This window comes from Aquarana catesbeiana, linkage group LG08, assembly GCF_042186555.1.
Source record: "Aquarana catesbeiana isolate 2022-GZ linkage group LG08, ASM4218655v1, whole genome shotgun sequence".
NCBI classification, from domain to species: domain Eukaryota; kingdom Metazoa; phylum Chordata; class Amphibia; order Anura; family Ranidae; genus Aquarana; species Aquarana catesbeiana.
Genome location: NC_133331.1, coordinates 52,103,339 through 52,116,508, shown reverse-complemented (window position 1 = coordinate 52,116,508; position 13,170 = coordinate 52,103,339). Strand labels below are relative to the sequence as shown.

The 13,170-nt window shown below is 42.3% G+C and overlaps 1 protein-coding gene and 1 pseudogene across 3 annotated transcripts in view; one reads left to right on the top strand and one right to left on the bottom strand.

The window, feature by feature from the left end:
- The window catches only part of LOC141105755 (FHF complex subunit HOOK interacting protein 2A-like), a 107,115-nt pseudogene that overhangs the window by 72,622 nt on the left and 21,323 nt on the right, over positions 1-13,170 (top strand).
- Positions 1-13,170, bottom strand: part of LOC141105750 (uncharacterized) — a 94,901-nt gene that overhangs the window by 80,940 nt on the left and 791 nt on the right. The window contains exons 2-5 of one of the 3 annotated variants that reach the window (XM_073595833.1): positions 11,512-11,633; positions 10,115-10,459; positions 7,906-8,472; positions 7,306-7,398 (exon numbers count right to left, since the gene is read on the bottom strand). In XM_073595833.1, coding sequence (XP_073451934.1) covers positions 7,306-7,398; positions 7,906-8,472; positions 10,115-10,459; positions 11,512-11,633 — 1,127 coding nt within the window. Of the gene's footprint in view, positions 1-6,787; positions 7,399-7,905; positions 8,473-10,114; positions 10,460-11,511; positions 11,634-13,170 lie in introns of those variants that run through there. The other 2 variants (XM_073595832.1, XM_073595831.1) reach the window with 2 other exon arrangements.

Below are 13,170 nucleotides of genomic sequence, written 5' to 3'. Positions count from 1 at the left end.
TGCTCCAATCACTGGGCGTGCAACCCTACCTCTGCAGCCAGGTTCTGAGCTCCCCCCCCTTTCCCCTTTTCCTCCCTCCCTTCCCTTTTGTTTCCCCTTTTCCTCCCTCCCTTCTCTTTACTTCTTCTCCCCCCCCCTCTCCCATTTGTTCCCCCCCTCCCCCCAATTCTCTGCCTCCTCACTTTCTTTTCCTCTTTTTTTCTTTTCCTTCTTTTTCTCTGTTTCTTTTTTTTATTTATATTTATTATTAGTATTATTTTTATATTTATTTTTATTTTATCTGCCTAGATGGGCGGGGCCAGCCGGCATCATCCGTTTCCATGACATCCGCAGCCCCGACACTGCAGCGCCCCCTGTTACTTGGTCACCGCCGCCGCATCATGCACGGGCAGCCGGTGATGACTGCTGTAATCTGAGCTGACCTGCAAACATTTACCCCACACGGGTGCCGATCTGTGTCAGGCCAGGGTTTGCCATCGTCATGCATCTCCATGGCATCGGCGGCCCTACAGCATCCCCATTGCCTGGTTACTTCCGCCGCATTGCGCATGCGCGATTGTGATGTGCAACCACTGATCCCTGCAGTGGCGCAGATCAATATGTAGATCGTGCGATGCATATTGATGTTCCCTAGCAATGGGCCCGTCCCTACAGTGACTCAGGATCCACAATATCAAATCCTATATGACAATACACAGGTAGTGTCAGTGCTTTTTTGTGTAAACCCCTTCTTCTCATACGTTTTTTGAATCTGTGTAATTATGCTAACTTTTTGAGTCTTTTTGGCAGGATTTGTGACATCATACTTATCTGGGGGTGGGAGGAGCTATGGTTTTCTTTCTTTTCTAAATGGTTGATGGTTATTTAAATTCTTTTCACTGTTACCCCACGTTTATCACATGTCTGACAAAGGCGTCCTGCGTGACTCTGAAACGTTGCACTTTTCTTGTGGTGTGATCATGCATTAAACTACCCGTTTGGACGCCACTTTGTGGCGATTCTTGGTGTGCTGGCAAATATCTACTTTGCAACCCCACCTCTGGACGCAGCAACACTCTATGCCAGTGATGGCGAACCTTCGCACCCCAGATGATTTGGAACTACATTTCCCATGATGCTTAACTAAACTGCAGAGTGCATGAGCATCATGGGAATTGTAGTTTCAAAACATCTGGGGTGCCAAGGTTCGCCATTACTGCTCTATGTTATGGCCACGTGCAAACTGGCCGATTAGCTGCAATCATTATGTATGCGGCTGGAACTCCACAGTAACTCCAGCCCTTGACACTGTCTGTGTTCAGGGTCGGTCAGAGGCTCTATTTGCATATAACCAGATGAGTGGTCACATACCAACAATGGCAGCGCTGGCCATTGATTTGTAAAGAGTATAAATCTGACAGCTGCTGCTGGTCTACTGATTCTCACCAGCTGTCGCTCCTCAGAGGCATGGTGGGGGGATAGCACTTGGAGCGTCCATACCGCAGACACTTCTCAACTCAATTCATGTTCAGTCACAGTAGCACAGTATGAATGGTTGCTAAGATGCCATTAGCTGTTGCAGCTGTCAAAGCAAACCAAGTTACATCCCCCACCCCATTCAGCTGCCAGCTGGGAGATTCAGATCACTATCAAACATGGTCAATGCCATATTTGGGTAATGATCTAATCTAGCATCCTTGCCTTTTACTGTACATTCAGCTGCGGACCAAGCCAACCATTGCTAGGAAGCCAGTGGCTGCCAGCATCCTAGCAACCACAAGCCCTGTGCAGAAAGCTGTCACATTCATGACAGTTTCCCAGTACACAATGCCTATTCTGAGCACTGGTGTCCCTCTGTATGCCAACTCTCAGTTGGTCTTCTCTACTACATATTTGCGTGTCTGAGAACTGACGGCAATTGTTTTAATCTGTTCCAACCATAGAGACAGATTCTCAAAGTGCCAGAAATAAGAACTATCTGAATTTTGGTGCACATGTCGGACCTTCCACAACAATTGTTGCAATGCTTATCTGATTTAGGTGCCGTCCATTTCAAAGGGGCCAAACCAGAAAAAGTGTTGTAACTCCTTCACAGCACAAATCTCCCCTGACAGCTACTGTATTCTGATAGCTGGCCCCCCGAGGCTGCCAAAAATCCTGAACAGTGGCTGCACCTGATCGGATTGCAGCTGCTGCTCGTCCACCTGGTTTAGGGCCCATTCATACTAAAATGTTGTGCAGGGAACCTGCATTCTGTGCAATCGCACTGTCCTTGCGATCTGCAGCGGGTATCAGAGCAAAATTAATGACACCCCAAATGCAGGTCGCAAATGCAGTGCGTTTGCCCACACCAGATCGCATGGTACCTAAGTATCATATGATCTGTTTGTAGTGCGTTTCCAAAAGTACTTTTGGTGGGGTGCAGTGCAATTTCAGAAATTTCACTGCACAGAACTGCATGCAAAACGCACAGGAACATGTAATGGGATCCTGTGCGATTCACATGCAAATCTTAGTGTGAATGGACCCCGACAGATCAAAGGATGTAAAGCTCTTAGCTTTGTGAATAGAGCCTAAGGCTCCATTCAACCCTTAGGCATTTGGAATCACAGGTGGAATAGCTATGATTCTGCCTGCGAATTCAGAATCGGGGCAAAACCTGGGATGCAATTGCGATGCCATTACTTATTAATGGCACCCCAATCGCGGTGCGATTTTGCCTCGATTGGTGGGCAAAATTGCAACATGCTATGCTGTCACCCAAAAGAAGCTCCTGCTCCTTTTTGAGCGGCAAGCTTTGCGCGTTGTGATTTTGACGTGATTGCAGCGCGATTTATCGCCCACCAATCATTTCCTTTTCCAAAACAAACTAGAGATGCAAAATACTCACCATTCCTCTTAGCAAATACCTTGGGGTGTCTACTTTCCAAAATATGGTCATTTGGGGGTTTTTGTGCTATCTGGGCATTTCATGGCCTCCGAAACTGTGATAGCTAGTGAGCAGTGAAATCACCATTTTACACCCTTAGAAAGCCTGAAGGCGGTGATTGGTTTTTGGGGTCCTGTACACGGCTAGGCTCCCAAAAAGTCCCACACATGTGGTATCCCCATATGCGGAGAAGCAGCAGAATGTATTTTGGGGTGTAATTTCACATATGCCCATGGCATGTTCGAGCAATATATCATTTAATGACAACTTCGTGCAAAGAAAAAAAAAAAGAAAGCTTGTAATTTTCCCGAAACTTGAGGCAAAATATAAAATATTCCATGGACTCAACATGCCTCTCAGCACATAGCTTGGGGTGTCTACTTTCCAAAATGGGGTCATTTGGGGGGTCTTGTGCTATCTTGACATTCAAGGGCCTCTGAAACTGTGGTAAGTGAAAGTACATAGATACCAAACACGACATGTTTTAAAATTGCGCACAACCGTGCAGTGGCGACAAACTACATACATTTTTAAAAGCCTTTAAAAGCCTTTACAGGTTACCACTTTAGATTTACAGAGGAGGTCTACTGCTAGAATTACTGCCCTCGATCTGACGTTCATAGTGATACCTTACATGCATGGTGCAATTGCTGTTTACATACAACACGAGACCGACGCTTGCGTTCACCTTTGCACGTGAGCACGAGGGGACAGGGGTGCTTTATTTTTATTTTTAATTATTTATTTTCCTTTTTTTTTATTTTTACAATGTTCCTTTCATTTTTTATTTTTTTTAATAATTTTTATTGTTAGCACAGGGAATGTAAATATCCCCTATGATAGCAATAGGTAATTATGGGTACTCTTTTTTTTTAAATTTGGGCGCAATTAGACTCTAGATATCCCTCCTGCCCTCAAAGCATCTGACCACACCAAGATCGGTGTGATAAGATGCTTTCCCAATGGTGCTGTTTATATCCAGGGAAACCAAAGTCACTAATAACTACTCAATACCAGTACGTCGCTGGTCCTTGTTGGGCATATATTGTAATGTTCTATTTTTGCATGCAGCATGTGGGCTGAACGAAAAAAAGAGATCGGTTGGTATGCCCACCATTAGAACACCGCCCTGCATCCACCCACTTCTAATGATGGGCATACGTGCACTGTTTTTTTTTTTTTTTTTTTTAACTGTGGTGGTGAAATCACCTCCTAAAGCGCTGGAGTCGCTGATTTACATATCGTGAGAGCAAACGCTGTTGCTGTCAAGATACATAAATCAGTGCTTCAGCTGAATGGCGTGCCCTAAAAGCAAACAACGGTAACAATAAAACATCAACTCAATAAAACAACAACAATCTGTGCCAAAAAAAGAGTAAAAAATATATGCCAAAGCATGGGGGCAATCCGCTCCTAATGTTAGGGGCAAATCGCCCCCCCCACCCCACCCCCATGCTTTGGCATGTATGCTCTTTTTTTTTTTTTTTTTTTTATCTGTGGTGATGAAATCACCTCCTACAGCGCTGGAGTCGCTGATTTACGTATCGTGAGAGCAAACGCTGTTGCTGTCAAGATAAATAAATCAGTGCTTCAGCTGAATGGCCTACCTGAAAAGCAAACAACGTTAACAATAAAACATGAACTCAATAAAACAACAATCTGTGGCAAAAAAAAAAAAAAAGAGTAAAAAATTTATGCCGAAGCATGGGGACAATCCACCCCTAATGCTAGGGGCAAATCGCCCCGACCCCCATGCTTTGGCATATATGCTCTTTTTTTTAACCTGTGGTGGTGAAATCACCTCCTATGGCACTGGAGTCGCTGATTTACATATCGTGAGAGCAAACGATGTTGATGTCAAGATAAATAAATCAATGCTGCAGCTGAATGGCGTACCTGAAAAGCAAATAACGTTAACAATAAAACATTACATCAATAAAACAACAATCTGTGCCAAAAAAAAAGAGTAAAAAATTTATGCCGAAGCATGGGGGCAATCTGCCCCTAATGCTAGGGGCAAATCGCCCCGACCCCCATGCTTTGGCATATATGCTCTTTTTTTTAACCTGTGGTGGTGAAATCACCTCCTACAGCGCTGGAGTCACTGATTTACATATCATGAGAGCAAACGATGTTGATGTCAAGATAAATAAATCAATGCTGCAGCTGAATGGCGTACCTGAAAAGCAAATAACGGTAACAATAAAACATTACATCAATAAAACAACAACAATCTGTGCCAAAAAAAAAGAGTAAAAAATTTATGCCGAACCATGGGGGCAATCTGCCCCTAATGCTAGGGGCAAATCGCCCCGACCCCCATGCTTTGGCATATATGCTCTTTTTTTTAACCTGTGGTGGTGAAATCACCTCCTACAGCGCTGGAGTCGCTGATTTACATATCGTGAGAGCAAACGATGTTGATGTCAAGATAAATAAATCAATGCTGCAGCTGAATGGCGTACCTGAAAAGCAAATAACGGTAACAATAAAACATTACATCAATAAAACAACAATCGGTGCCAAAAGAAAAGAGTAAAAAATTTATGCTGAAGCATGGGGGCAATCTGCCCCTAATGCTGGGGCAAATCGCCCCGACCCCCATGCTTTGGCATATATGCTCTTTTTTTTAACCTGTGGTGGTGAAATCACCTCCTACAGCGCTGGAGTCGCTGATTTACATATCGTGAGAGCAAACGATGTTGATGTCAAGATAAATAAATCAATGCTGCAGCTGAATGGCGTACCTGAAAAGCAAATAACGGTAACAATAAAACATTACATCAATAAAACAACAATCGGTGCCAAAAAAAGAGTAAAAAATATATGCCAAAGCATGGGGGCAATCCGCTCCTAATGTTAGGGGCAAATCGCCCCCCCCACCCCACCCCCATGCTTTGGCATGTATGCTCTTTTTTTTTTTTTTTTTTTATCTGTGGTGATGAAATCACCTCCTACAGCGCTGGAGTCGCTGATTTACGTATCGTGAGAGCAAACGCTGTTGCTGTCAAGATAAATAAATCAATGCTGCAGCTGAATGGCGTACCTGAAAAGCAAATAACGGTAACAATAAAACATTACATCAATAAAACAACAATCGGTGCCAAAAGAAAAGAGTAAAAAATTTATGCTGAAGCATGGGGGCAATCTGCCCCTAATGCTGGGGCAAATCGCCCCGACCCCCATGCTTTGGCATATATGCTCTTTTTTTTAACCTGTGGTGGTGAAATCACCTCCTACAGCGCTGGAGTCGCTGATTTACATATCGTGAAAGCAAACGATGTTGATGTCAAGATAAATAAATCAATGCTGCAGCTGAATGGCGTACCTGAAAAGCAAATAACGGTAACAATAAAACATTACATCAATAAAACAACAATCGGTGCCAAAAGAAAAGAGTAAAAAATTTATGCTGAAGCATGGGGGCAATCTGCCCCTAATGCTGGGGCAAATCGCCCCGACCCCCATGCTTTGGCATATATGCTCTTTTTTTTAACCTGTGGTGGTGAAATCACCTCCTACAGCGCTGGAGTCGCTGATTTACATATCGTGAGAGCAAACGATGTTGATGTCAAGATAAATAAATCAATGCTGCAGCTGAATGGCGTACCTGAAAAGCAAATAACGGTAACAATAAAACATTACATCAATAAAACAACAATCTGTGCCAAAAAAAAAAGAGTAAAAAATTTATGCCGAACCATGGGGGCAATCTGCCCCTAATGCTAGGGGCAAATCGCCCCGACCCCCATGCTTTGGCATATATGCTCTTTTTTTTAACCTGTGGTGGTGAAATCACCTCCTACAGCGCTGGAGTCGCTGATTTACATATCGTGAGAGCAAACGATGTTGATGTCAAGATAAATAAATCAATGCTGCAGCTGAATGGCGTACCTGAAAAGCAAATAACGGTAACAATAAAACATTACATCAATAAAACAACAACAATCTGTGCCAGAGTCGCTGATTTACATATCGTGAGAGCAAACGATGTTTACGTTCTGTTATCTTCTCCGGTTAGTCCCTCTTTGCTCTCATTCTCTCCTCCCTTCTTCCCATTCCTTTTATTTCATCTTCATTTCCTTATTTTGCTTCTCTCTCTCCTGGTCTTCTTTTGCCTTCTGTTCTCTCTCCATCTTTTCTCTCCACCTCTTTGCTCTGACTCGCTCCTCCCTGACCTTCTCCTCTTCTCGCATCCTTATTTCTCTCCTCCTCTCCTCTGTTGGCATGCATTTTGCCCTCAACCACTTTGCTCTCACCCGCTCGTCCCGTTTTTTCTCCTCCTCTGTTACCCTTATTTCTCTCTTCCTTTCCTCCTCTTCATTCTTTCTATCCCTGGCAACCTTTGCCAACTCCTCCCTGAATAATATCATGTCTCTCTCCTTAGCTTTTCTTACCCGCCTCCATCTCGCTTCCCTTGTTAATTTATACCAGTATAACTCTTTTCCGTCATCTTTACATTCGCCACTGCAGACACATGAGCAAGAGTGCTGTGGAAAAGAAAAGAAAGGGATTTATTAGATTATATAACACACTAGTAACACCTTTCAGCTACATCACACACAGTCTGTCACTTCTGCACTACTTGACATTATTTAATTTATGATATATATGTTTCCCCAAAAATGGCAGTTTTTATAAGGTAGTATTCTCCATAGAAGAGGTCGGCCTGATAGGCGGCTGGGAATTTGGTGTACAATATACAAACCCTTTCTATATGTTCAGCCAGTGTCATGAGTTTAGTACTTTTAGGAGTATAAATGCCAAAGGGGACGATATTACTAGGGGCCCTGAGGGAAGTTGTGATTGACCCCCCCCCCCCCACACACACACACACACACACACACACACACACACACACACACCATGAGGAAGAATGGTCTCCTGTTACCCAGAGGGCTTTGTTCTTCCTCTAGTCCTAATCTGCTTATTTATGATAGAATGCTAGTTATCTATGGAACTACCTCCTAAGCAGTTTAATTTTAAAGGGTACTTACTTTTTTCATGAACTTCCAAAAAGGTCCTATTAGATAACCCAGGAATGCAAAGGGGTTAATATTACACTGACAATCTGTCTGATTGTTCTCTTTGCTGTTGTCTGTCTCTGGTTCTTCTTTTTGCTCAGCCTCTTCGCTGTTGTCTTTCTCTGGTTCTTCTTTTTGCTCAGCCTCTTCGCTGTTGTCTTTCTCTTGTTCTTCTCTCTGCTCAGCCTCTTCGCTGTTGTCTTTCTCTTCTTCTTCTTCTGTCTGGTTTTCACCGGTCTTTTCCTTCTTTTTCCTTAGTTTTGCCGGCTCCCAGATGTTTTTCACATGCCACATATGATTTTTCCTTACCTCGTCTTCAACCGCTACCTCATACTCCCATTCCATCTTTACGTCCACTACCTCACATGGCTGGAATTCCACCCGTTTTATGTTTGACTCTTTCATTTCATTAATTTTCACCTTTCCTGCCTGTTCCTTAATCAGCCATTCGTCCTCTTCCATTTTCAGCCACTCTTCATTTTCCACCGTTTTTTTTCCCATATCTCTCCAGGCGTAAAAGCAGCCACATATGCAAGCACTCTGTGGAAAAGAAAAGGAAAGAATTCATTAATTGATATAACACACTAGTATCACCTTTCAGCTACATCACAGACAGCCTGTCACTTCTGCACTACTTATCAGTTTAGGACTTTGTCATTTATGGTTTATGTGTTTCCCCAAAAATGATAATTTTTATCAGGAAAATGTCTCCATAGTAGAGGTCGGCCTGATAGGTGGCCGGGAATTCGGCGTACAGTTTAGGAACCCTTTTAGGAGGATAAATGGCGGGGGGGGGGGGGGGCATTAGTTTACTAATAGCCCTGAGGGAATTTGGAAGGGTCCTTAATGGGACGCCCTGACCAGGCTGAATAACCACTGTTGATAAAGCTAGAAAACTTCCTAATTGCTATTCATTCCCCTAGAACAGTGGTCTCCAAACTGCGGTCCGTGGGTCGGATTCTGCCATTGCCAAGCAACCCCCCCCCCCCCCGCCACCAATTCACTAGGAAAGGAACATTCATTAACCGCTTGCCGACCAGCGCACGCCGATTTACGTCGGTAGAATGGCACTGGCAGGCAAAAGGGCATACAGGTACGTTCCCTTTAAGAAGCGGTGTCTCGAGCGTGCGCGCCGCCGGAAGCCTCGTGACCGCAGACTCGATGTCCGCCAAGTGCCCGCGATCCTGTCACGGAGAGGAAGAACAGGGAGATCCTTTTGTAAACAAAGCATTTCCCCGTTCTGCCTAGTTACAGGACAGTGATCACAGCTCTCTCTCATCGAGAGCTGTGATTACTGTCCTGTGTGTTGAAGTCCAGCCCCCTAACAGTTAGAATCAGTCCCTAGGACACACTTAACCCCTTCACTGTCCCCTAGTGTTTAACCCCTTCACTGCCAGTCACATTTACAAGGTAATCAATGCATTTTAAAAGCAACGATCGCTGTATAAATGACAATGGTCCCAAAAGAGTGTCAAAAATGTCCGATGTGTCCGCCATAATGTCGCAGTCCCAATAAAAATCTCAGATCGCCGCCATTACTACTAAAAAAAAAAATTATAAAAACGCTATAAATCTATCCCCTATTTTGTAGACGCTAAAACTTTTGCGCAAACCAATACGCTTATTGCGATTTTTTTTTTTTTTTTTTACCAAAAATATGTAGAAGAATACATATCGGCCTAAACTGAGGAAAAAAAAAATTTTAATATATTTTTGGGGGATATTTATTATAGCAAAAATGATAAAATAATGCGTTTTTTTTTCCAAATTGACGCTATTCTTTTGTTTATAGCGCAAAAAACAAAAACCGCAGAGGCGATCAAACAACACCAAAAGAAAGCTCTATTTGTGGGGAAAAAAAGGATGTCAATTTTGTTTGGGTACAACGTCGCACGACCGCGCAATTGTCAGTTAAAGCGACGCAGTGCCGAATCGCAAAAAGTGCTCTGGTCAGGAAGGGGGTGAATTCTTCCGGGGCTGAAGTGTTTAAAGATCTGTAATTGAATCCTGGCCAATTTCTTATTGATTGTAATTGTGTGTCCCCACCCCAACCCCATGAGAAGAATGGTCTCCAGCTACCTAGGGGGCTTTGTTCTTCTCCTAGTCCTAAACTACTTGTTTGTGAGAGACTGCTAGTTATCTATAGGACTACCTAAGCAGTATAATTGTATGGGGTACTTACTTTTCCCAGCACCTTCAATACAGGTCCCGTGAGCCAATTCAACCATTCTGTTGGGTTCAGGCTGAAGCCCTTCCAACATGAGTCGGTCTCTTCGTCGTTGTTTTTCTCTTGTACAGGGGGGACGGTGAAGAAGCTGGCACTTAATTTATTCCATTTCTCTTCCTCTTTTTCTTTAGGTGTTTTTGCTTCTTCTCTTCTTTCCCCTCCATTCTCTTTCTTGTCCTCCTCTTCACTCACTTTCTTGTCCTCCTCTTCACCCACCTCAAATATCCATTTGAGCTTTATCTTTCTTCCTCCACGCGTGGGGATCTCCATCTCTCCCCATATCCCCTTTTCAACCTTGTCCTATAAGAAAACAAAAACAAAAACAAAACAAAGGTAAGTAGAAGTACAGATTCTAAAGTTCTACTCATTCTTTTAGATTTGGATAGGGGGGGGGGGGGTTCAAACTTTTGCAAGGTTATTATTGTTCTCTGTGTCCTGACTGGGAAAGATTCCATTTGCTTCCTATCATCCCAGGAGGAGAAGTAAGCTGAATCTTCCCATTAGGATTGCAGACAGCAATAAAAATACAACTGAGGTTCTAACCCTTTCCCCAATCCATCTGAACTGTCTTGCTGGGTGTTCTACTTTAACTGCTTCAGGTCCGCCCTATAGCAGTTTTAATGCTACAGAGCAGCAACCTGTGCGCCAGATCATGTCCATCTATAGACATGATCTGACACGTTCGGGGAGGGGCCTCCGGCGCCTCGCTTCCGCTGTGATTTCACACAGCGGTAGCCGATCTGCGGGCGCCAGGTGCCGATGTCCTCCGGCACCCACCGATCGTCAGAAAGGCTATGCAAACAAGGCAAATCGCCGGCTGGCAGGACGGAAGGGGTGGAATTTGTGTCTCTGCAAAGCAGGGAATAAATTCCATCTCTCCCCCTAGTGAAAGCACCTCACACAGTGTGGTAAAGCACTGGCTAGGCATACATTTAACTTTTTAATCGCCTCCCTGATGTTTAACCCTTTTCCAGGCAGTGTCATTAGTACAGTGACAGTGCTTTTTTTTTTTTTTTTTTAGCACTGATCACTGTATTAGTGTCACGGGTTCCCACAAAGTGTCAGTTAGTGTCAGAATGTCCGCCGCAATATCACAAGTCGCTGATCGCCGCCTTTACTGCAGCTGCAAGCATCACCCCGTTACAACCACTTGAAGCAGAATGACGTACAGGTACGTGATTTTGCGCCAAGATTTTCCCCATATGAGGAAAGATGGCTTATAGCTATTCAGAGGGTTTCCCTTTCCCTTCCTCTGCTGAGGTTGGTACAAACCTGTTCTTTATAGACATGCGACTTTCTTCACCCTGGTTAACCAGAACTAATTAATCACTATATCATTATTGGATACTTACCATGACGACAATAATGTGATTTCTGGCATCATCCTCTATGATGCTTTGATTTGCCATTTCTTCCTCCACACTTCTTCTCGTATCCTCCGTATAAACGTTTTCAACACTTCGTGTCATTGTATCTAAAGAAAGAAAAAAAATAAAGATGGTAAGTTTAAGTACAAATTTTAAAGTGGAACTCTACTCAAAATGTTTTCTTGTAGATTTGGATGGGGAACGGGTTCAGGTTTTTTCCAAGGTTTCACTGTTTTCTGTGTCCTGACTGGGATAGTTTCCTGTCATCTCAGTAGGAGAGGAAGCGAGCAGAATCATCCCAGTGGGGTCGCAGACGCCAGTAACCCAAATGAGGTGTTAACCCATCCCCATTCCATTTAAAACTGTCTAACTCTGAGCTCGGCTTTAATAATATATTGATAAACTTTTTGAAAGCATTTTCTCTTGAAATCTACATGTTATGTGTAACGCACTCCTGATCCCTGCACTCAGTTTGTAATATATTTACATTTTTTTGCTTTTAAAAAATAATTGAGAGGACCTGTCATGCTCATTTCTATTACAAGACATGTTTACATGCCTTGTAATAGGAATAAAAGTGATCAAAAAAATTTAAAAGGACCAGTGTAAAAATAAAAAATAAATAATGATAATAATAATAATAATAAAAGAATGTAAAGCACCCCATCATTCTGTGCTTTGAGACGTAAATGGCAATTTTTTCTTTTTTTTGCTTTTAAAGGTAAATGTGAAGTCTGATGTCTTTTTGACCCCAGATCCCTCAATAAAAAGGACCTATCATGCTCATTTCTATTACAAGGGTTGTTTACATTCCTTGTAATGGAAATAAAAGTGATCAAGAAAAAAAATTGAAAAGGAACAGTGTAAAAATAAAAAATAAAATAAATAATAATTAATAAAAATGATAATGCATCCCATCCCTCTGTATTTGCGCGCAGAAGCGAACGCATATGCAAGTCACGCCCGCATATGTAAACGGTGTTCGCACCACACCTGAGCCATCGCCGCAAGCGTTATAGCGAGAGCAATAATTCTAGAACTAGATCTCCTTTGTAATGCTAAACTGGTAACCTGTAGAGATTTTTAAAGCGTCACCTATGAAGGTTTTGTAGTATGGTAATTTGCTGCCATTCCACGTGCGGATGCAATTTTAAAGCATTGACATGTTAAAGGAGTTGTAAACCCTTGTGGTTTTTCACCTTAATGCAATTCTATAACATGTTTGTTATTTATAATAAAAAATAAATAAATAAATAAAAATGACCTTTAGAATCACTTTACTTAGTGTAACATTATTATAACATCACACAGTATTTGCTCAGCGGTTTTTCAAATGCAATTTAATACCTAAAAAAAAAAATTATATATATATATATATCTATATATAGATAGATATATATCTATCTATCTATATATAGATAGATATATATCTATCTCTCTCTCTCTCCCTCTCTCTCTCTCTATATATATGTTTTTTTTATTAGGTACTATATTGTGTCTTTAAAATTCATTAAAGTATATTTTTTCCCAAAAAAAATCCATTTAAAAAAAAGATTGAGCAAATACTGTGTGATGTAAAAAAATTGCAATGATCGCCATATTATTCTCTAGGGTCTCTGCTAAAAAAATGTATGTGTATATATA